The sequence below is a fragment of the Mercurialis annua genome, linkage group LG1-X (assembly GCF_937616625.2).
Source record: "Mercurialis annua linkage group LG1-X, ddMerAnnu1.2, whole genome shotgun sequence".
In the NCBI taxonomy this organism is placed as follows: Eukaryota; Viridiplantae; Streptophyta; class Magnoliopsida; order Malpighiales; family Euphorbiaceae; genus Mercurialis; species Mercurialis annua.
In genome coordinates this window covers 55,737,003-55,759,634 of record NC_065570.1, presented here as the reverse complement: position 1 = coordinate 55,759,634, position 22,632 = coordinate 55,737,003, and the positions used below count along the sequence as shown (strand labels likewise).

Genomic DNA, 22,632 nt, shown 5'->3' with positions numbered 1-22,632 from the left:
AAATGTATTTGAATGATAAATAGTTGTTGGCCGAATAAATGAAAAATGCAAATAAATAATTTTTATTGTTTAGATGGCATGTTATTTGGTGATTAGATGTTAATTGAGATTATGTTATATGTTATATGGATTTAAATGTTGAAATGCTAAATTTTGGCTAGAAGCCGAATAAACCTATGATTTAAAAGAAATTGTACTTTTAAATTTCTTGATTAATAGTTGAGTTAATAAGCATGCCATGAAAATGTTTAATTGTTAAAAATTGTGATATATGGTAATTTTGGTGTGTTGGCCGAATAGATGGCTATATGATGTTTGATTGTTTAATTGTTTATGATGTAGTTAGTGTTATAATATTTAATCAAGTGTGATTAAATATTTTAGTAAAGTTAAATTTCGTTCAATTTGAAATTGATTGGCTAAATTTTGGCATAGGTGGTTTAGAGAGTGGGGTGGTGGTCGGCGAACCACTACCGGCCGGTAAACGGAGCACGGTGTCTCTGTTTAACCGAGCCAAGATTTGGTCGGGTTAAAACCGAACCATTATGGACCGGGGCCAAGTGGCGCCAAAACCGTAATTAGATCCCGGACTTAGAACTTTGGACTTTTATTTAGACTTGACTAAATAATTTGGACCCAAAGTTAAAAAGTTAAAAAGGTAAGTAATTAATTAAAAAAAAATGTGGTAAAAGGACTAAAATGTAAGATTTGAAAGTATAAGGACTAGTATGTCCTAAATGGATTTTTGGTGGACTTGAAAGGTAAGTGGAACCTTGGATTTATTAAATTAAAAGTTTTTAAGTTTTAAAATTTTAATTTGGGCTTGGACCCAAAAGATTTATATTTTTAATGGGTAAGAATTAATTAGTTAGATATAAACTAATTAATGTTTTATTTAATTAAAATTGGAAAATTTTAATTAAAGGATGTATATATGTATATTGTATTTTTATAAAAAAGGATTTGAAATAAGGGTATTTTGGAATATGGAAAACTAATGAGGACCGAATAATATTTTTTAAAATATATGGAAATTTTTTTTGCGAAAGGGTAAAATGGTAAAATTTACCTAAGGATTTAGAATGGACCAAATTATGAATTTAATTGGATTCCTAAGATTGAACCCGATACGTAGTGTGTGTACGGGCAACGATGTCGATCGTGATGATTAGTGGGAAACGTTTTGATTATCAAACGTTTATTGAATTGACGAAAGGTCAATCTCGGAATGCGAGACATTCACGGGGCAATGGTTGAATAATTGCCGAGGAGCTAAATGTGGATTAGCGTGCGTAAATAATTGTGGAACGACAGTCTGTGAGTTTGCATTATTACATGCATACATTAAAGTAATAAAATTATTATTATTACTTTAATGTGGGAAAATTAATATCATAAAGCATTTTAAATATATCGTATATTTATTTTGAGTAAATAAAATTATTATGGAATGAGTCTATGAAACGTGTCATCCTATTTGGGCTATAATAGGACTATGTGATCACTAGTTATTGCATGCATATTTATTTTTACGTTAAGTGGATGTGGAAATCTAGACGACGGTCTAGAAGTCTGAGACGACGGTCCAGACATTGCGGGAGAGCTTCTAAGACGACGGTCTAGAACCCCGAACAAGTTAACGGTGACAGAACGATAGAGTTCGGCCGATTGATTTAAGAACTAACGGCGTCATGAAACAATTAATGTTATCGGTCGTTGAGTTCATGAGAAAAGTTGGGAACAGTCTAAAGAAAGGTTTAGAACTGTAAAGGATAGTGGAAAATAAACTAGAGTCGAGTGAATCTACGGGTTCAGCCGACTAGTTTATTAATCTAAGTCTGAAAGGAGACTTAGAGAAATATGGATTAGAAACAGCATTTCATTTCAAAAGATTTACGTTTCTGTGATTGAACCGGTAGTAAATATTTAAATATATCTATTTTATAACGAGTTAAATTATTTAATGTGTGTTTGTAAGATGTCAACTCACCAGTTAATCTGACCCCGTTGTTGTACCAATTTTTCAGGTACGTAGACTGTCATTTTTGGTGAGGCTTCATATTTTTGTTTCATGAAGTCTCTGTTTGGACGATGTGGTATTTTTTGTAAATATTTATCTATCTTAGTGCTGCAGTAGAACTGTCTAGACGGACGTACATTAGCATGCTTAGTTTGCGATGAACTGCCACGTTATAACTCTGTTTTATTTTCATCGCCTATATTTATGTATATGTATGCATGCTTATTATGATTATTTTGCAATGCCTCTCGGGTATTTGAGATACCGAGATAAATGTGGAAAACAGTAAATGAAACTGTTGGCATCGAGGCAAAATGTGTATGTGGGCCCGACGTGGCATAAATGTGATTTGCATGTCTTACCCTAAAAACGTTTTGAAAAAGGGTTACAAAAATTGACATGTTGTGAAAATGGAAAAGAGGTCCCGTGAAATGGTTGACCTAATGTTTACGTTTCGGAATTTAAAATGTATGATTTTATTCCGCGAAAAATTTATAGTGAATTTCGAAACAAATTTATATGAGAAAACTTTTTAAAGAAAAGTTAAATTGTTTTAATGGGAAAAATGGATTTTATTTTAAGGCTTGCTACGGGTTTCGGAGCAACCACTCCCATTCCCTAGCGCCGGTCTCGATCCGTGAATCGGGTCGTGACACGAATCATCTAGTAATGTTCCTGTGGTCAGGAATAATGAGATTACTAATGATAAAGAACCAGAGATCAGAAGAAGTAAAAGAGCTAGAATTTCGAAAGACTTTGGAACTGATTTCCATGTCTATTCTTTAGAGGAGGATCCTACAAACCTCCAGGAAGCTTTAACTTCATTAGATTCTGATTTGTGGCAAGAAGCCATAAATGATGAGATGGATTCATTAGAGTCCAATCATACATGGCATTTGACTGATCTGCCTCCCGGTTGCAAAACCATAGGTTGTAAATGGATCTTAAAAAAGAAATTGAAACCTGATGGCACAGTAGACAAATACAAAGCTCGACTTGTAGCCAAGGGTTACAGACAACGTGAAAACGTTGATTTCTTTGATACCTATTCACCTGTTACTAGAATAACATCCATTAGAGTGCTGATTTTGATCGCTGCGCTATATGATTTGGTCGTACACCAAATGGATGTTAAGACTGCTTTTTTAAATGGTGAACTGGAAGAAGAAATTTACATGGATCAACCTGAAGATTTTGTAATACATGGTCAGGAACAGAAGGTGTGCAAGTTAGACAAATCTTTGTATGGTCTAAAACAAGCACCTAAGCAATGGCATGAGAAATTTGATAATCTTGTCATCTCAAATGGCTTTAAAGTGAATGAAAGTGACAAATGTATTTACTACAAATCTGAAAAGGAACTTTGCACTTTCATATGTCTTTATGTAGATGACTTGCTGATTTTTGGATCAAATATTCATGTTGTGAATGCTGTGAAATCAATGTTGAGTGCTAACTTTGATATGAAAGATCTAGGTGAAGCGAATGTCATTCTTGGCATAAAGATAACTAGATCTGAAAAAGGAATTTCTTTAGATCAATCTCACTATGTTGAGAAGATTCTAAAGAAGTATAACTACTTCGACTGTAAACCTGCATGTACACCTTATGATCCAAGTGTAAAACTTTTTAAGAACACTGGTGATAGTGTACGACAGTCTGAATATGCGAGCATCATTGGCAGCCTTCGGTATGCCACTGATTGTACTAGACCCGACATTGCATATGTCGTTGGATTACTGTGCATGTTTACTAGTAGACCTAGTATTGAGCATTGGCATGCTATTGAAAGGGTTATGAGATACCTTAAAAGAACAATGAATCTTGGATTACATTATCTGAAGCATCCTGATGTACTTGAAGGGTACAGTGATGCAGATTGGAATACATTGTCAGATGATTCCAAAGCCACGAGCGGCTATATTTTCAGTATAACTAGTGGAGCTGTTTCTTGGAAATCAAAGAAACAGACGATTCTGGATCAATCTACGATGGAGTCAGAAATGATAGCACTAGCTGCTGCTAGTGAAGAAGCAGGATGGCTAAGATGCCTGTTAGCTGAAATTCCCTTGTGGGAAAGACCGATACCAGCTGTGTTGATCCATTGCGATAGTACCGCGGCTATTGCAAAAATTGAGAACCGTTATTATAATGGTAAGAAACGACAGATACGTCGTAAGCACAACACTGTTAGAGAATTCATCTCAACAGGAGCTGTTAGAGTGGATCATGTACGCACAGATGATAATTTAGCAGATCCTTTGACAAAAGGATTAGCTAGAGAGAAAGTCCATAAAACATCAAAAGGAATGGGACTAATGCCTATACAATGACTCATTCATAATGGTAACCCGACCTAACTGACTGGAGATCCCAAAAAATAGGTTCAATGGGTAATAACAAATTATGAATGATATGAGCCAGAACATGCAATGTTAATGCATGATTCCTGAAGCGAGTAGAGGATGAGTTAATAGAATCTCTTAATGAAGTCTATACTCCATATGGAGTGGAGTACCTAGCTATAGGAGTACTCTTGATAGCTTCACCTTTGTGAATGTGGAAGTGGGTCCGCTTCCTATGAAATTTGAGGCAAAATTTCTAGAGCGTTCACTAAACTGGGATAGACGTGCAGGGCCATAAATGCACGGGCTTTACAAAAACACTTATGAAAAGAACGTGTGTGGTTTGATATCCGAGATAGAGTTCAAGACTACGAGTCACTCTTGTTGAATCAGAATCTTACTCACTACGCAAAGGTTCAAATCGAAAGATACCTTTGTTTATGCACAATCTTAACAGAAATTGCTCGAGAAACTATTTTTAAAATTCAAAGTGGGGGATTGTTGAAATTAATTGAATTTGGAAAATAAAATAAAAAGGAAGTGCCTTCTAATTTGAAATGAGAATATGGAGAGTTTATGTGTTGTCCCACATTGCTTAGGAGAACTCAAGTAATTGAGTTTATTAACTTGGAATTTCTCACTTGGGTTTGGGCCCCAAGGGGTACCCAATTTTGTGAACGGGCTAGGAGTTACATCCTACCGTATTTACCACGCGCGCGCGCCGTCCGTCCGGTCGGCCGGCCCGGCCCGGTCTGGTCTGGGTTGGGTGGTTCGGTTGGCACTATTATTTTTTTTGATACATAACAGATTTTTATTTTTCAAATAAACCTTTGAACTGCTCCATACGTTTTTGACTGTTGTAAACAATTTATTATCAAAAACGTTTTCAATCTTTATGATTGTCTCAACAGCTCTTTTCCTCCAGCCTATAAATACTGGTCCCTTCTTCATTTCTAAATATATAGAAACAAAGCAAAAGAGCAATACTCAGAAAGTGTTTACAGAGTTGCTTTCACAGTGCAGTGAGAGCAGTATATTTTCCGGCTGTTTTATCCTAGGGACGCCGCAGTTGCTAGTCAGCTTTGCACCACCGAGCTGTGCCGCGAAACGTCTAAAAGAGAGCGACCTAGTCCGCGACTCAGCCTCATCGTGATTCTGTTCAGTTTCAGCAATTGTTCCAACAGTTTTTAGACGAGAACAAACAAATGAATCTGTTTTCGTCTGAGAACAGTGACCGGCTGTGGGAGTAGGGTGGCCGCCAGCAAATTCAGGGCGGCGGCGGATTAGAATGGCTGATAATGAAAATTTTACTATTATATTTAGTTAGTGTTAATAGGATTAATTAGGGATAAATTTTGAAATCTGGCTATCTCACTTTTTTTTAATGTGTTTTTGTGTCAAAAGGGCTGATTTGATGCACTTAAATATAGTTGCGAGTTGATTTATATCAAAACCAACGAAAATTATTTTTTGATATTCCGTATTAAATTGAGGGGTGAATTGATTCGTTGTTCACTTCTTTTTAATGAAAGAACACTGTGTAGTTTGGAGGACACAAATTGACAGCTAGCAGTTATTGATTTGTGAAAGGAAGGAGCAGCAAAATCATAATTGCCCAACCAAAACAGTAACAGAGACTTCTCACTTCTTACAACTCTTGTCTGGCTTTCGCCACGTAGCCATGCATCCCCTTATTCCCTTCAGACCACGTCACTCCTTGCACACTGAACACCAGCTGCCCCAATTAATTTTGCCTAATTTTAAAATTATCCATTTCATAGTGTTTGCATTAAAAATGCCTAATAATATAAATTTAGTACATAATTTTTTTAAAAAAAAATTATATATTTAACAAATATAATAATGATAAACAAAATTCATTGATATTTTCAAAAACAACAATGAAATTAATTATAGTTAAATTATAATTGTAAGAGTAATTATTACCACTTCTCTTATATTAGGCTAAAATTACCATTTTTCTCCATAGTTGTACAATATTTTTATTTTAAATTATGAAAATAGTGCTCATGGAGCATTCTATTGAATTTTTAATTTATGTAGATTATTTATATAAATTATTTATTTAATTTTCAGTTATTTATTTTCTAATTTATAGAACTGGTAAAATATATTTAAAATTAAAGTCTTAGTTAGATATACTTAAACTAATAAATTTGAAATTTTTTTGGAGTTATTTTTTTTATTTTAATATACTTTATTGTAATTGTTTTCTAATATAGTAGTTTATTAAAATTTAATTTGTGTTTAAATTAGAAGTATTAGTAGTAATAGAATAGTCAAAAAAGAAAGGCTAATAATCACCCATGGCACCTCAACTTTAGGGGTACGGGCGCTAAACCCCCTGAAGTTTAAAAACGGGCGCTAAACCCCCTGAACTTTGAGGCGGCGCTCACAAAACCCCTTTTGGACGAAATATGACCAAAATACCCCTGGCGCCGTTTTTTTCAGTCAACTGACATTTTAAAAAAAAAATTCTGACACTGCCATATCATCTGACACGTCAGAATTATACCTTAAAAATTTGAAAAACCCAAAATACCCTTACTTTAATTTAGAAAAAGACAAAAAAAAACTCAATCTAATGAATTAACCCAACAACTGACCCGACCAATACCCCAACCCGACCGACCCGACCACCGCCGGAAAATTTTCCGGTCATCTTCTCCGATTTAAAGATGACCGGAAAATTTCCGGTCATCAAAAAAATTTGTTCCTCAGAGGAACAGATCGTCCGATCTGTTCCTCTGAGGAACAGATCTGTTCCTCATGAGGAACAGATTATCTGTTCCTCATGAGGAACAGATTTGTTCCTCAACATGAGGAACAGACCGATCTGTTCCTCAGGGAACAGATCGGCGGCGATCTGTTCCCTGAGGAACAGATCAGCGCGATCTGTTCCTCAGGGAACAGATCGGCGGCGATCTGTTCCCTGAGGAACAGATCAGCGCGATCTGTTCCTCAGGGAACAGATCGCGGCCGATCTGTTCCTTGAGGAACAGATCTGAATCTGTTCCTCAGAGGAACAGATCCGACGATCTGTTCCTCTGAGGAACAGATAAAGATGACCGGAAAATTTCCGGTCATCTTCAAAATGGAGAAGATGACCGGAAAATTTTTCGGCGGTGGTCGGGTGACGGGTCGGTTGGTGGGGTGGTGGTTGGGTCGGTTTTTGGGTTGATAGATTGGTTTATATTAAATTGGGTTGGTTTGATTTTTTTTTTTTAAATTAAATTAGGGGTATTTTGGGTTTTTCAAATTTTTAAGATATAATTCTGACGTGTCAGATGATATGACAGTGTCAGATTTTTTTTTTTAAAATGTCAGTTGACTGAAAAAACGGCGCCAGGGGTATTTTGGTCATATTTCGTCCAAAAGGGGTTTTGTGAGCGCCGCCTCAAAGTTCAGGGGGTTTAGCGCCCGTTTTTAAACTTCAGGGGGTTTAGCGCCCGTACCCCTAAAGTTGAGGTGCCATGGGTGATTATTAGCCAAAAAGAAATGAAACAAATTAAAATTTAATCCGTATTAAAATAAAAAAGAAATTATAGTGGTTGTATCTTGTACGACAGTAGCATGAATATACGAGTTATTTAAAATAAGTTTTAAAATGGTGCCTGAGGATAATATAGAAATGGCTGTCCCATGACCTCCGATCACTATAAATATACTCCCAACCCACCACCTCCAACTCACACAATCCGCAGCAATGAAACTTCTAAACTTAACTTTCCTTTTCCATTTCCTGCTATTAGCATTTTCCGGTGCTTCGGCAGACCATGACTCGCCGCCGGGAGGTTCCACAATCATCTTCGGTGCACTGGGCAGCAGAGACATTTATTCTTTTGATATCTTCACTCTCCCTGCTCCTTCTACAACCGATTCACTGATTACCTCATCACACGAATTGCAAATTACCGACGCTAAATCTTTCAATTTCAACGGTCATTTTCCCTCTCCGTCGGCATCAGCCTCTCTGCTCTCTCTTTTCCCCAATCAAACCCTAATTCAATCCTCCCCCTCTCAACAGAATTCTACCTCTATCAGCGTCGTTTATGCAACCGAACGCGACGGATCGCCGGCCATCTACTTTGATGTACTTTCTTATGATAACTCTCTGAGCACCGATTCAAGGTCAGCTCTTGAGTTTCAAGATCGACGAATTCAAATTCCGTTGTTGAAGGGGAATGATGTTGGGCCTTCGTTTAAGGATAAGCCGAGTTTGGTTGGTGATTACTTAATTTATGTTTCAACTCATGAAGATCCGGGCAAGCCCAGAGCCAGCTGGGCTGCTGTTTACTCAACCGAATTGAAAACCGGGTCGACTCGGCGTCTCACTCCTAACGGAATTGCTGATTTTAGCCCTTCCGTTTCTCCGTCTGGGGTTTATACAGCTGTTGCATCTTACGGTGAACGAGGGTGGAATGGTGAAGTTGAAGTACTGACTACTGATATCTATGTTTTCTTGACTCGTGACGGCTCACAACGAGTTAGAGTTGTTGAAAACGGAGGTTGGCCCACCTGGGTCGACGAGTCGACGCTTTATTTCCACAGAAGAAATGAAGCAGATGGATGGATAAGCATTTACAGAGCGATTTTACCGACTTCTGGTTCGATTTCAACTGACTCAGTAATCGTTGAAAGAGTGACGCCACCTGGGATTCACGCGTTCACTCCCGCTACTTCTCCAGGTAATAATAAATTCATAGCAGTAGCTACTAGAAGAACCGGTTCAGATTATCGTCACATAGAGCTATTCGACCTTGTCAAAAACGAGTTTATTGAGTTCACTCGGTTGATATCCCCAAAAACCAATCATTTTAACCCGTTTATCTCGCCTGACTCGGGTCGAATTGGGTATCATAGATGTAGAAGTGCCACCAATGGTAAAAGTAGTTCCCGGTTCATGCTAGAGAATCTAAAGAGTCCAGCACCTGAAATTTCGCTCTTTAGAATTGATGGGTGGTTTCCTTCTTGGTCACCGGGTGGTGATCGTATTGCTCTTGCTAAATTTCCGGGTCTTTATGTGGTGAACCCTGACGGTTCTGATAGGCGTCAAGTTTATCCCCGTTTAGCATTTCCCACAATTTGGGACCCGGTTCGACCAGGGATTATATACTCCAGTACCGGGCCTGCTTTTGGTAGTCCCACCACTGAGGTTGATATAATTGCAGTTAATGTTGATGAACCGGATAGTTACAGAAAGCTGACTACTAATCGTGATAATAATGCGTTCCCCGCTGTTTCACCCGACGGGAAATGGATTGTCTTCCGATCTGGTATTTCGGGTTACAGAAACTTGTACTTAATGGACCCTGTCGAAGGCGAGAAAGGCGGACTCATAAGGTTGACAGAAGGTCCGTGGGACGATACAATGGCTGATTGGTCATCAGATGGTGAATGGATCGTGTTTTGTTCGGATCGAGCAGACCCGGGTGCCGGAAGCTTTGATTTGTATTTGATCCATCCAAATGGAACAGGGTTGACACGATTGTTTACAAGCGGACCAGGCGGAAGAAGTAATCACCCGTATTTTAGTCCGGACGGGAAGAGCATTGTGTTTACCACAGACTATGCTGGACTATCAGCAGAACCAATCTCAAACCAACATATGTATCAACCGTATGGAGAGATTTACATCATAAATGTGGATGGTTCTGGTTTAAAACGGTTGACACATAATTCATTTGAAGATGGAACTCCAGCATGGGGTCCTAAACATCTAGAATCAGCAGACTTGGTGTGGCCGAAATATGGACTAGGATCAAAATGTTCGTTTAAGGATGCAGGCTGGACCTGGCTCAAGAAGCATAGCCTTGAGGTTGAATCACTAGCGTCGAGCACCGTTCAGTGCGGTGCATAGACAAAGGATGAGTTTGTGTGTATTATAAGTAGTAGCTATATGGTTCTTGCTTTGATTCTGCGAAAATAATGCGAGTTGAGAGATATGTAATTAGTCTGTTAAGTTTTTTGTATGCGCCTTTGTCACAATAATGGTTTTGATGCATAATCTGAGTTAGAATTTGCGAACAAGAGAAGCATTTTTATCTGATATGCTTGTGGTCCTGATTTGTTGTTTGTTCTGCAGTTTTTAAAATGATCCCACATTACTACTAATGATATAACGTTTATTTATATGACAAAAAACTGTGTAATGACAGAGAACCACATTAGTAGCTAGTCCAACAAGTTCAGCATAATCACGTCGAGAGCTACACTAATATCCACTAATCTCGACCTTAAACTCGCTAACTCATGAAATAATCTTCTCCGAGCCAGAAACCGATCAACCGGCATATGGAATCGACACAACGGACACAAGTGACTCTTCTTAAGCCATTCAACAATACAATCTTCATGAAACATATGCGTACAAGGCAAGCTTTTAATCTCCTTTCCATGTATTTCAAATTCTTCAAAACATATACAACATTCTTTTTCTTCAACATTTTTCACTTTCTTTAATCCATTAATAAAAGCTTTGCTCCCCGGCACCGTATAATTACAGTTGGATATAAATTCTTGTAATCGACCACTCTCATCATCACTACTCGTTACTCCGAATTTAACTCCAATAGTAATCACATTCTGGTTGATATTATTATCGGTGCCATGACTGATTAAACGCTTGACGAAATGAACGATTCTGTGGATGGTTTTTCGCTTGCGGCGTTCGGAGGCAGGCTTGCCCGAGGGAAGATAAGAGGAATTCTGAAAGAGCTTTTCGCAGAACGTTTCGGCTAGAAAGGTGAAGGGTTCGTTGTGGTTAAGGTCGAGAACAGCAAACAGCGTTCTCATGTTGACATAAAGGGTACTGTCGTTTTGAATGAAGTGATTGTCTTCTGGTGTTGAATCGCTTGTGTCTTGCCAAATACTGAGTTCATACCTGAAAAGAGGATCCATTGTTGTAAATTAAGTTATTTTATGCAGGATGCAAGGAGCTTAATTTATATAGGATGGTTCATCTAAATCATAATGGGAGTAGGATTTTGTTCTAGGAATGTTTGTTTTTCCCCCTATTTCAATAGGATATGTATTTATTAGAAATCTAAATTGCAATCCGTGTCAGATTTTGTTCTAGTAATGTTTGTTTTTTCCCTATTTTACTTGGATTTTTTAGAAATTTAATTTGATGCACACTTTATCAATCCTTTGTTTTTAATACACAGATACTGAATGTTCCAAGAAATTTACTGTAATAGCATAACTCAAATTTAAAATAAAAATAAATTCTTTGAATGTCAATTTAAATGGTATTTGCATTTTTCAATCTTTATAAATTGGAAAGTGCAACTAAGTTAAGACTCTGTATACAAAGTAGTAGAAGATAATGGATTGTGTTGTATTTAATAATTGTTAAGTAAATACATCTCAACTAGTTTCTTTTCAATTTTCTCCATCGTTTCCTTTCACTGTAATTCCATTATTATCGATCAACAATTCTGCTTTTGAGATCAAATCATCTTCATTTTTAATTGCGTTTCCACAACAAGCTATTTTAACTTTATTAATTATTTAGATAAAATTATTTTTATTAAAAATATATTATATGTATAACAAATAAAACCATTTAAATTATTTTTAAATAATCTAATTATTTATAATTATATAAAATAATCTATTCATATAATAGTAGCTATAATTAATTATTATGTTTTTAACTTTCATAACTTATGTTTTTCTTTTTTAATTTAACCATTAGGTGTCCTAAACGGATTTCAACCATGAAAAGGCAAACGGCATTTTTAGGCTAATCCGCACTTGAGCCGGATAGGCACCTCTATAACCTATGTTTTCTTACATTGTCTTTAAAGTATCTTTGACTGCAGATAAAATAGAATCAGCAACGTTTAAAAATTAAAACCTTTAAAATTGAGCGAAGAAAAGGCAAAAAAAAAGAAACATTTGGATTTAGTTAGGCACTGATAAAAATTCTAATAATAATAACTATGAATAATCCGATATTACCACTAAAGATATAGTAATAGTAATTTATTACTCATAAAAAGAATGCCTAATGAGAGAGAACTGCAGTAATAGCAGCTAGTCCGCCATGTTCATCAACATAATTCAGTCTTTAATCCATCAACTGCAGTTGGATAGTAATTTTTTCAATTGATCATCATCGTCATCGTCGTCCTCTTCCTCCTCTTCATTGGTAGCTCCATATTTAACTCCAATAGTAATCACATTGTTGCTGTTATTATCGGCGTTCTGATTAATTAAACTTCTGGCGAAACGAACGATTCTGTCGATGGTTTTCTGCTGGCTGCGCTGGGAAGGAGGCTCACCGGAGGGAAGATAGGAGGGACTGTGAAAGAGCTTTTGGCGGAATGTGTCGGCGAGATAGGTAAGGGGTTGGGGATGTTCAAGGTCAAGAACGACAAAGCGTGTTCTCATGTTGATGTAGAGGTTATTGTCGTTTCGAATTAGGTCATCATCTTCTGGAATTGAATCGCTTGTTTCTTCCCAAATACTGAGTTCGCACCTGCAAGGAGGATCCATTGTGGCTGTTAATTTAGGTTATTTATGACGGATACCAGTAGAGGAGCTTAATTTATATACGATGGAGTAGGATCCGAATCATAATTAGAGTAGGATTTTTTTTTTGTTTTTCTTTCCTTATTTCGATAGGAATCTGTAAATGAAATAAGAAAATTATATTGCTAATTGAAAAACCATTTTTACTATAATTAATCAATCAATTACCTTAATTAGGCAATTCAATTATTTCCTCTAGCATGCTTATATTCAATATCTTTCTAAATTATTTTCATATTATATGTACATGCAGTTTCTTAATTTGGAGTTATCAAGGATCAAACAGATTAGTCAAAATAAATTTTAAAAATGCATTTTTGGTGGAATTATGAATCCTATGAGGCTATGATAATGAAATTTCATAGTAAAGATGGCAAACTCTATCACAAATGGTATAAGCGCTAGTCGTGAATTCAAATCGTCAAAATTGAAATCCTCAAGTGCTCCCTCTCCCCAATTATTAAAAAAAAATAGATGACAAACCTCATATAAACGTAAATATTGATAAATATCAGTAGCAAGGGTATTGAAGCAGGTAATATAGAGACTAAACCGAAGCGAACAGGAGCAGATTGTAGTTATTTCAGTTTTTATATTTCGGTTGGCTCGGTTCCAAATGGAAGCAGAAATGACAGGAAAACTAACGAATGCAGAAAACAAGATAGAGAAATATGATACAAGATTATGAAGCACTAACATGATTGCTGAAAAGGGTACACTCAGCATATAGCCTCAGTCAATATTTCTAAGAGAAAAAAAAATGATACAGTGAATTGAATTTCCAATTCCTAGAACTAGAAGATGCCACTAAACCAAGAGGCGCTGTTTCCTTGAAATATATCCAACAGAGCATTGGAAGAGTAATTGAACTGTGTCAGTAGCCTTGGTTGTGGAAATATTCTTGAGGTATTGAAGGAGAGCAGTATTTCTTTGCTACAAATTTATACTGAAAATTAAAACAACTCAAGTTAGATAAGGACGTTTGCATTTTACCCAAAAAAAACAGCTCAAGAGACAAATTTGGTTCGGTTTCGGTTTGACATACTTACCTTATGTTGACTGTACTTCTCTCTAATTGCAGGTAAGGTAGAATTATGACAGTTGAAGCACAAGCGGTGAAGATCCTTGACACAGTCGTTCAAATCACTAGGCTGGTAAAGTGTATAATGCTTCAAGGTCGAATTCTGTTTCAAGACGGAATATTTTAGTCTTCAAAAGCTTACACCACCAAGAGAATTTAAGCTTTTTCTTTTTGAAGGAACAAGTACATATTTTCTCATACATACCCATGGTCTTCTTGAAGGAACAAGTATATATTTTGCCAAGAAAATTGCGGAGGCAGCAATAAGTGATGGAGCATAGCCAAGCATACTGTACTCTAGGAGAGATAATTCTGCGATGTAGTTGGCCAAGCACTCCAATTGCATTGATGGAACCTATACAAGAAAAAAGCAAATATTTATAGACCACGGTTCTATAACATTGATTCTTTAAATTTATTGACATTGACAACTGTAATGGATGCCTTCTCAGGTAGAGAAGCTTGACAGAAATAATATGAAGCTATGCGTATGCGATAAGAAATTGATTCCTATGATCAAACTTTGAAAGATGAAACATTTTTCATAAAACACACTAACTGAAGAATAAATGAATACCTCATTGACTCCTTGCGCTGCACGAACAAATCGTCTACATGCCATGGCAATGCAACCAAGTTAAAACAAAGAAGCAAGAAGATAACATAAGATGGGAGATTCAAAATTTATGCATTACCTCAGAAAGCACTTTGATGTTGGGGCTGTCATTTCGAACTTCAAGTAATTCAGAACAGCTGATTCCATTTCCAGAACCTACAGAAATGACATGTTAAGTGTTTAGGCTAGTGAGGGATAAAAGAAAAACAAGAACAATTTAGTAATATAAGTTGGCATAAGAACTCTGGGACTGATACCTCCTCCTTAAAATAGGTGTTATCTGTGATGTAGCAGAACTCTTCAACTTGGGGCGCACAAATTTCCTCATACTTACTGCCACAGACATCATGGCATGGTTAGTATAAATATAATTCAGCGAAAGCTTCATGAAATATGTAACAGAGAATGTTTCCATACGAAGCAATCATCATGCAGGCAATGCCAAGCAGCTGCAATTTTTGTCTGTTCATCACATTCCCAGAAAGATACCGATCTATGTAGTTTACGGCCAAGTATAATGTATCTGGTACAAGCCTGTATTCTTCAGCCACCTGCACATTACAGCAGCAATTCAGCGCTAGGAAGGTGTGTGGTTCCTGGAAGTCCCATCTTTAATAAAAAGGCAACTTTCAATACTTGTGTACAATACTATAGTAGTCAAAAAGCAGAGATGATATTTTACCTCCACAAGCCAATCAATCAGTATTGCACGCATGCTGGGATTTATATCTTTCTGTATTCTGTCCATAAAATCTGTTGAAGGCCTTTTCTTCGTCTATAATTCCCATAAATTGAAAAGAGAGCCAAAAAATTAAACGTAAGCAACAGAATTTTGAGTAGCATCATCCCAAGAGATGCATTACTAGAATCATGCAATTGTATCACTGAAGCATAACAAACCTCCGATGCACGTAAATGCTTGTAAATATCACAAGCAATTGTGGCACATAGCTGTGGATCCTCATAATTGTCATCAAGATTTAGAATTTTGTCATCCGTGTCCATTTCGGCAAATGCACCTCTGCAACACACATTTTCTGCAACCAAACATTTTCAGGAATTAGAAAGTTGCGGCTGCAAAACTAAAAATAATTACCACTACCAATTGACTGAGATAACTAAACCTGCTGGTTGCACATGCTCTGAGATGTAAAGATTGCTGAGTGTCTTCTTACTAATGGAATCAATTGCTGGAATATCATCGTTATCGATATACTCAACTTCAGGGCTCTTAAAAGAATCACACGTCGACATTGTTTCGTCCAATGAAATAGAACCTACGTCTGATTTACTTGGAGACATATCCATGCTGCACGGAGAAGGGTCAGAAATGATACTGGTTACTGCCTCATCGCTTGTCGACACAATTGGAACCTTCCAAGCGGAAATTGCACTTGATTTCGCATTCAAAGATACAGGTAAATTGGTTGCAGAGAAAGATGTGTATTTGGTTGTGCCGCTGGTGATGCTAGCAGGCTTTTTCACCTTAGCAATTTTATTCGAACATGGTGCCTTCACATATATACAGACATACAATTAGACACGACAAATGCTCAAGAAATTAATAAGTAACAAAACAAACATGTACGTTGCAAGTATAAACAAAACAACACATTAATTATTGAAATTAGAAGTAATTTTTCATAAAATATTCTTCAAATGAAAGACCCGAAAAAGAAAGAAGACAATCAAGATTCAAGAAACAAAATGATAAGTAATACGCTAACTTTCATTACAAAGTTTTTGCACTCTCTATATTAAAGTCAATCATTCTGTCAGATATTATTTCTCAAAATCTTGGTTTACCCCCCAAGAAATATTTCAATTATCAAAACCCTAAAGAAAGAATTGAAAACCCAATACTAAACCATGCATTATAAAATTAAATCCAAAACAAATATCAGACTCGGACCCACTTAAATACTATGCTAGTCCTTCAAAACCCATAAAACAAAATAACAGAATTCATTAAAAAGAGTAAATACTGACCAATGTAGACGATGGAATCAAAGTTTTCGACCCTTTTTGCGTCACATTTTTATGGTTAGTGATATCACCAAGAGGCGCACGTTTCCTCGCAGTCATTGCCGACGTAGTAGTAGTAGCAGTAGCAGTGGCCTTCCCCACAACATTCTCCGACGACAAAGCATGGCGTTTGGCCAAAGACGACGTCGTAGAAGACGAAAACGATGAGCGGCGTGACGACATTTTCCAAAAACAAACCAAATGAAGCCTCTCTTTTTCTCTGAATCACTAAAGAAGTAAAAGAAAGAGAGGGGTTGTTTTGCAAATTCAAGAATTAAAGAAACTGAAAAGAAAGTGATTCAGTGTTTGTTTTGAAATTGAAGAAAAGGGTTTTACTTTTTTTCTTTGTGCAGAGACAGCGTTCGTTTTGAATGAAAGAAATATACAGAGACAGAGATATAAGGGATTGGGTATTTAATATTTGTTTAATGTTTTTGAGGCGGGGGAAGTGGTTGATTTGAATTCAACATTCATCTCTCACCCTCCATTCTGGCTCGGTATTCGTTAGGAGCGTAACAGAGTGGGGACCATATCTCTTCTCCTACTGCTTTGCCTTTCATTTTTTTCCTTGTGAATGACTAATGAAATTAAGCCACGTGGATTTCACTCTTTTAGTTTGATTTTCTTAGGCAGAGTTGAGTCACAGACGGGTCGAATGAGATGGCAGTTTGTTTTCAAATTTTTGAATTTTAAACGGTCACTGGAGGGTTTAAGTGTAACTCAAGCACAGAGCGCATGTTTCTGAATTATTGAGCTGCTCAGTCGGACAAAGTAGAAAATTTGAGGGGGCTTTTTGTACGTACAAATTATACATTAATGCCTTCAAGTATCTTTTCAAAATTAACTATAACTATCTTGGCAACCATAGTTTAACGATATATATATTGAAATTCGATATAAATATCGCATATTGAATTTGAATCCCATTATAATGACAAAAATTCCCAAAAGAAATTACTGTTGACACTCGATTTGATAATGCAAGGGAGAATTATTAATAATCCATATATTATATGTGAGGGGTCATTTTAAAAAGTTTCTATATAGTAACTGTAGTCTGTATGTACTGATTTAAACTATGTTTGAAAGTTACCCCCCCCCCCCCCCCCCCCCCCCCCATCATTGAATATAGTGTATATTGGTTTGTTGGTATATGTTTGTGAATTCAAAATTACAAATGAAATTTGAATTTTAAATTGGAAATCTTACTTAGCTTACATATGACTGCATTAGGGTTTGTTTTTACTTATATATATCACAAAAATATTAAAGATTATCTAAAATTTCATTAAATGATTATTCAATTCAACTTTTCAGTTGATGCTACATTAATCGAAATAATAATTCAAAATATACTAAAAATTTACTTCAAATTTCATATATGTATTTATTTATGTAGATTTTATCAAACTGTAAAATAAATCATTCATTTAAAATTTTGAGCTTAATACTATTCCCTTCGTTTCAAATTGAAATACACTATTTTAATTTGTTTGCACCCAATTATAGGCATTTATTTATTACTTGGATGATTAATTGTTACATATGTATTCATTAATTATAAAAAATATAATATATTTTTTCAGAAACAATACAAATATAAAAGGCATAAATTACTACTATATTGAATAAGGGTAAGTGTGCTAATTTTTTTTATAAAATATTTTATTTTATCTAGATGAAGAACTTTTAAAATATATATATGTTTGTTTTAAACTATCTATTAATTTAAAGTGAAGAGAGAGCATCTAGCCGGTTATAGTGATTTCTGATTTTTGTCACTTTTTAAGAAAGGATTGCCATGGTTTTTGAAAACAAATCATTTTGATATATTTTTTTGTAAAAACTCGACTTTGAAAATTTCTTAGTCTTTTATTAGTCTTTTTCATAAAAGTTTAACTTATCATAACAAATGAATTATTACATTATTAATACTAGTATAATTTAATATGTTAAAATATAAGAACAGAATCTAAAAGATACTCAGACTTGAGATGTTATTTGTTTTAGCTTAAACCAACTCAAAAAGTAATCATCATGAAGATGAAGTTAATAAGCTCAGAGTTAGAAAGTACTTAAATTTCCTCCAAATTCAGAAGAATGAAGTTGGGGTTGGCCAACGTGGGCTTAACTTGTAAGGCTAAAACACCTCTAAATATATTGGGAGGTTATAATTTGAACTATACTCCCATAATTAATAACTAACAATGAGACTCTAATAAGTCGATTATCATCTTTGACAAAAAAATTAAGGTGGTGCGGACACTACCACATAAGTCACTTTCAGCAACACCGGATAAGTGTTGCTTTATGTATAAAAACCATTGCCTTAGGCCTATTGCAACACTTTTCAATCAGCTACATTTGCGGCCGCTGCAATAGGTCTTGATAGCTATTGCAACAGTTTTTTTATACTATTGTAATAGAAATAAAACTGTTGCAATTAATAGCAACAGCAACGGTTTCAAACATTTACTGTAACAGTTTTATAATGTATTTTAGGCAACATTTATTTTTATTAGGCAACGATTTTTATAGTACTTTACGCAACATTTATTTTTATAAAGGCAACATTTATTTTTATGAGGCAACGATTTGTATAGTACTTTAGGCAACATTTTTTTTCGTAAGGTAACGATTTGGATAGTACTATATGCAATGGTTCATAGAAAGCGCAACAGTTTATATTTGAGGAACAAAATTTAAAAGCAGAAATTAAAATTATTCGCTAAATTTAGAAACGGAAAACATTCACTAAATTGGAATAACATAAAATATTCACCAAAATTAGAAAACGGAAATTATTCATAAAATTCAGAATCGGAAAATCCATCCATTACATCACAAGCAGAAAATGTTCACCAAAGTATTTTTTAAAAATAACTAAACATTGAGCGCCTTTTTTGCTACGGAACCATTTTCCACAAATATTTTGCTGAAATCCTGCAAAACCACAAACAGTAATACTGAGAATATGCAAGCATAATATATAATAAGATACATGTGCAAAAGAACAAGTACTTAACTAGAAGAGTTGTCACTAAAAATTAACCGCTTTTAGAATCTAATTTTTCACTTCGTTCATTTTCCATCGGATTCACTTGAGACATAACACTTTCATTGTTTAGTTAAAGCTGAATTCTCTTGATTAATTCTTGATATTGTGTTTTATTTAAAGTCTTTAAATTAAAAACAAATTAAACGACACTTTTTAACTTTGACTTTAGGACAGGTATAATTTTCCCTTCAAACAATATGTTTCATCATTGTAAATGTTGATATAATGCTAACCTATAACTGGATATAAACCACTATTTGGATAAAACACAAAATTCAACAAAAGTAGAGTAGAAACAATTTCTGATTGCAAAAACAGAGTTACAGATGGGAATCTTACAATCTTGTTAGTTGTATCTTCCCTTAATTCCTTGTAAAAACGGCCCGCATTTCTCTTGCGCGTGGCAATGAACATTTCCGCCAATGACTTTGATGGCAACTTCTTAGTTAAGCTCCTTACCAAACCTGCATAAAAGACAATGCATCAAGGAATTCTAGCAAGCTCCTTACAATAATTAGAATACCATTATAACACCTTACTTTAGGAACAACAACAACCAAATAAAAACAATGATGTAAGAAAGAGGACACTTTAGAATTCCTAGACAAGCAAAACTAATTCTGACACCTTACATGAGAATTTTGACAAACAAGCAATTAATAACAACAAGAAAAGGAGTAAACTTATTTCATAAACAAATGCAGACGGGAAAAAGCAAACAAAATTTATAGGGTCACAAAAAGAGTCAGAAAATACAATTCATGTGGTCTATCTCATATTAGTTGCAGGTTCAGAAATAAAATGCTACTAGAACATACATTAATGTGGTGCACTAAAAATAGGTGTTTCAGGTATAATACTTACTGCATTTCTATAATTCTGGAGAACTTCTTCCATCCATGCTGTAACATTTAAAGTCGGTCTCTGCTTCCTTCCTAAATCCAGTCAGCAACTCTGCAAAGATATTCAACATAAGCAAACCAAAACTCAGACCAAGCATACATACCTTTAAACATGTATAAAACATTCAATGATTCATTACCAGAAGTCTAGTATCATATTAAAATATAAAGTAGGTAACTAAAATAATAACTACAGTGATTATTCACCTAAATGTTTATTGAGTTGGCAATTGTAGTAGAATCATGTATGTCTGTGATTTACTGTACTGAAAGAAACATAAACATTATTTAGAATCCGGTTTACACTTTACAACTTAAATGATGGTTGAATATTTCAACTTCTATGATTAAAGAATAGAAAATATTTAACAAACTATGTACTATCATAACTTAGTAACAACGGATACTAATTTAGTAGACTACGCAAACTGCATTGCATACCATTTTGATGCTCATTTAAACTCAAAATGGTATCACTAGCATCACAACAAAGAATAAGTAAAAGAGTAATTCCTGAAACAGAAACATCGGTATAATATATTGGAACATTATAGTTTTCTATATCAATTCATGGTGAAACGCAAATAGCTATGTCCAAAGTAAAAGCATGTAGCCTCCATTGTTTAAAAGTTGACAGTAGAGAAATTGGCTTAATAAAAGTAAATGAGCATGAAAGGCAAAATAAAAAAAATAAAAGTTGTGCCATAGAACCACTTTTGCTGTCATTAAGGTTACATATGAATCATTTAAAATTTCTCTTGAGATTATGTCAATAAAAGAACAGCAAACTCATAACAAGTAAAAGCAGGCTGATACACAATTCAAAACAAGTGGTACAACAAACTGTTGAATCTAACAATTGTGTCAAAACACATAATTTAATCATAAATATTAGATACTAATACACAATCAAAGCTTTGTGTGATAAATAAAATCACCCTTATAAATGCTCAAACTTAAGCCCACTACTCCATTGTAATCAAAAGTTGGCAAAATAACACTAAACTTCACACAACCAAATCATAACCAGAATATCAAGAATTTTAACTGATTAGTCAATAACAATTCTAGTTTCCATTAAATCTAAATAAATAAAAATGAAAATCAAATTCAGATAGATTAATTTAGCTAAATTATTACTATCAAAAGTACACCAAAACACTCATAATTATAATTAAAATTAGACTTACTTAGTAGGTGAAGACATTAAAAGAGATCTTCAAATTATCCGTAAACTCTAGGTTGCGCACTGTAAATGTAATTGAAAATGAGATTAGCTTCAATCGATGAAGAAAAGAATAGATTGAAAATAAGATTACCTTCAAATTATCCGTAAACCCTAGGTTGCGCACTGTAAATGAAATTGAAAATGAGATTAGCTTCGATCGATGGAGAAGAGAATGGATTGAAAATGAGATTACCTTCGAATAATCTGTAAACCCTAAGTTGCGCACTATAAATAAAATTGAAAATGAGATTAACTTTAATCGATGGAGAAGAGAATGAAATTGAAATTGAGATTACCTTCAAATGATCCATAAACCCTAGGTTGTGCACTGTAAATCAAATTGAAATTAAAAATAAAATCAAAAATAAAAATGAAGAACGATCGCTTACCTTTAATCGAAGAGAGATGGCGAAGAGAGATTACAAAAAAGAATATGGAGATTGACATTGATTTAGTAATTTGGTGAAGCTTTAATGAAACCAAACATAGAGTTATTTAGTGATTGTTGAAATTGAAAAATAATGTTAATATCTCATCATCTACTGCTACTTAATAATATGTCATCATATTTATGAAAATTGTACAAATTTGTGGAACTGGTAGTCTCGTACAATACAAAAAAAAGAACTTTAACAAAAAAAACTATGACTTAACTATCCTAGAAGAAATGGATTAAGTTTGTTTAGAAAAAATAGCGGAGAATGATAATTACAAATATAACATAATAGGAAAAATTAAATTATAAAAAAACTTCAAAACTAAAAAATTTGAGATTTTAATTCAAAATTTAATAGAGTG

General features: G+C 34.8%; 4 protein-coding genes and 1 long non-coding RNA gene across 5 annotated transcripts; 1 reads left to right on the top strand and 4 right to left on the bottom strand.

Annotated features, from left to right (window-relative positions):
• The first annotated feature begins 8,002 nt into the window (after nt 1–8,002).
• LOC126685349 (uncharacterized) lies at nt 8,003–10,435 on the top strand. Its single transcript, XM_050379555.2, has one exon. It carries the CDS (start codon nt 8,093–8,095, stop codon nt 10,244–10,246), a length of 2,154 nt encoding a protein of 717 aa, XP_050235512.1. The 5' UTR covers nt 8,003–8,092; the 3' UTR covers nt 10,247–10,435.
• Nucleotides 10,436–10,560: 125 nt separating this feature from the next.
• LOC126673372 (RING-H2 finger protein ATL63-like) lies at nt 10,561–11,286 on the bottom strand. The gene has a single exon (XM_050367497.1). It carries the CDS (start codon nt 11,284–11,286, stop codon nt 10,561–10,563), a length of 726 nt encoding a protein of 241 aa, XP_050223454.1.
• A 1,182-nt stretch (nt 11,287–12,468) lies between these two features.
• Nucleotides 12,469–12,888, bottom strand: LOC126673366 (uncharacterized). Its single transcript, XM_050367484.1, has one exon. It carries the CDS (start codon nt 12,886–12,888, stop codon nt 12,469–12,471), a length of 420 nt encoding a protein of 139 aa, XP_050223441.1.
• A 665-nt stretch (nt 12,889–13,553) lies between these two features.
• Nucleotides 13,554–17,082, bottom strand: LOC126665935 (cyclin-A1-1). The gene is made up of 11 exons (XM_050358870.2): nt 16,611–17,082; nt 15,746–16,133; nt 15,522–15,658; nt 15,304–15,396; nt 15,039–15,172; nt 14,879–14,954; nt 14,701–14,777; nt 14,583–14,616; nt 14,211–14,360; nt 13,974–14,108; nt 13,554–13,870 (listed from the first exon to the last, which is right to left on the bottom strand). The coding sequence occupies exons 1-11, from the start codon at nt 16,827–16,829 to the stop codon at nt 13,799–13,801; spliced, it is 1,515 nt and encodes a 504-aa protein (XP_050214827.1). The 5' UTR covers nt 16,830–17,082; the 3' UTR covers nt 13,554–13,798.
• A 2,402-nt stretch (nt 17,083–19,484) lies between these two features.
• On the bottom strand, nt 19,485–22,333 carry LOC126664235 (uncharacterized). Its single transcript, XR_007637382.2, has 5 exons — nt 21,926–22,333; nt 21,797–21,855; nt 20,569–20,658; nt 20,044–20,168; nt 19,485–19,589 (listed from the first exon to the last, which is right to left on the bottom strand). It is a non-coding gene; the product is annotated as an uncharacterized LOC126664235 (long non-coding RNA).
• Between the last annotated feature and the right edge of the window lie 299 nt (nt 22,334–22,632).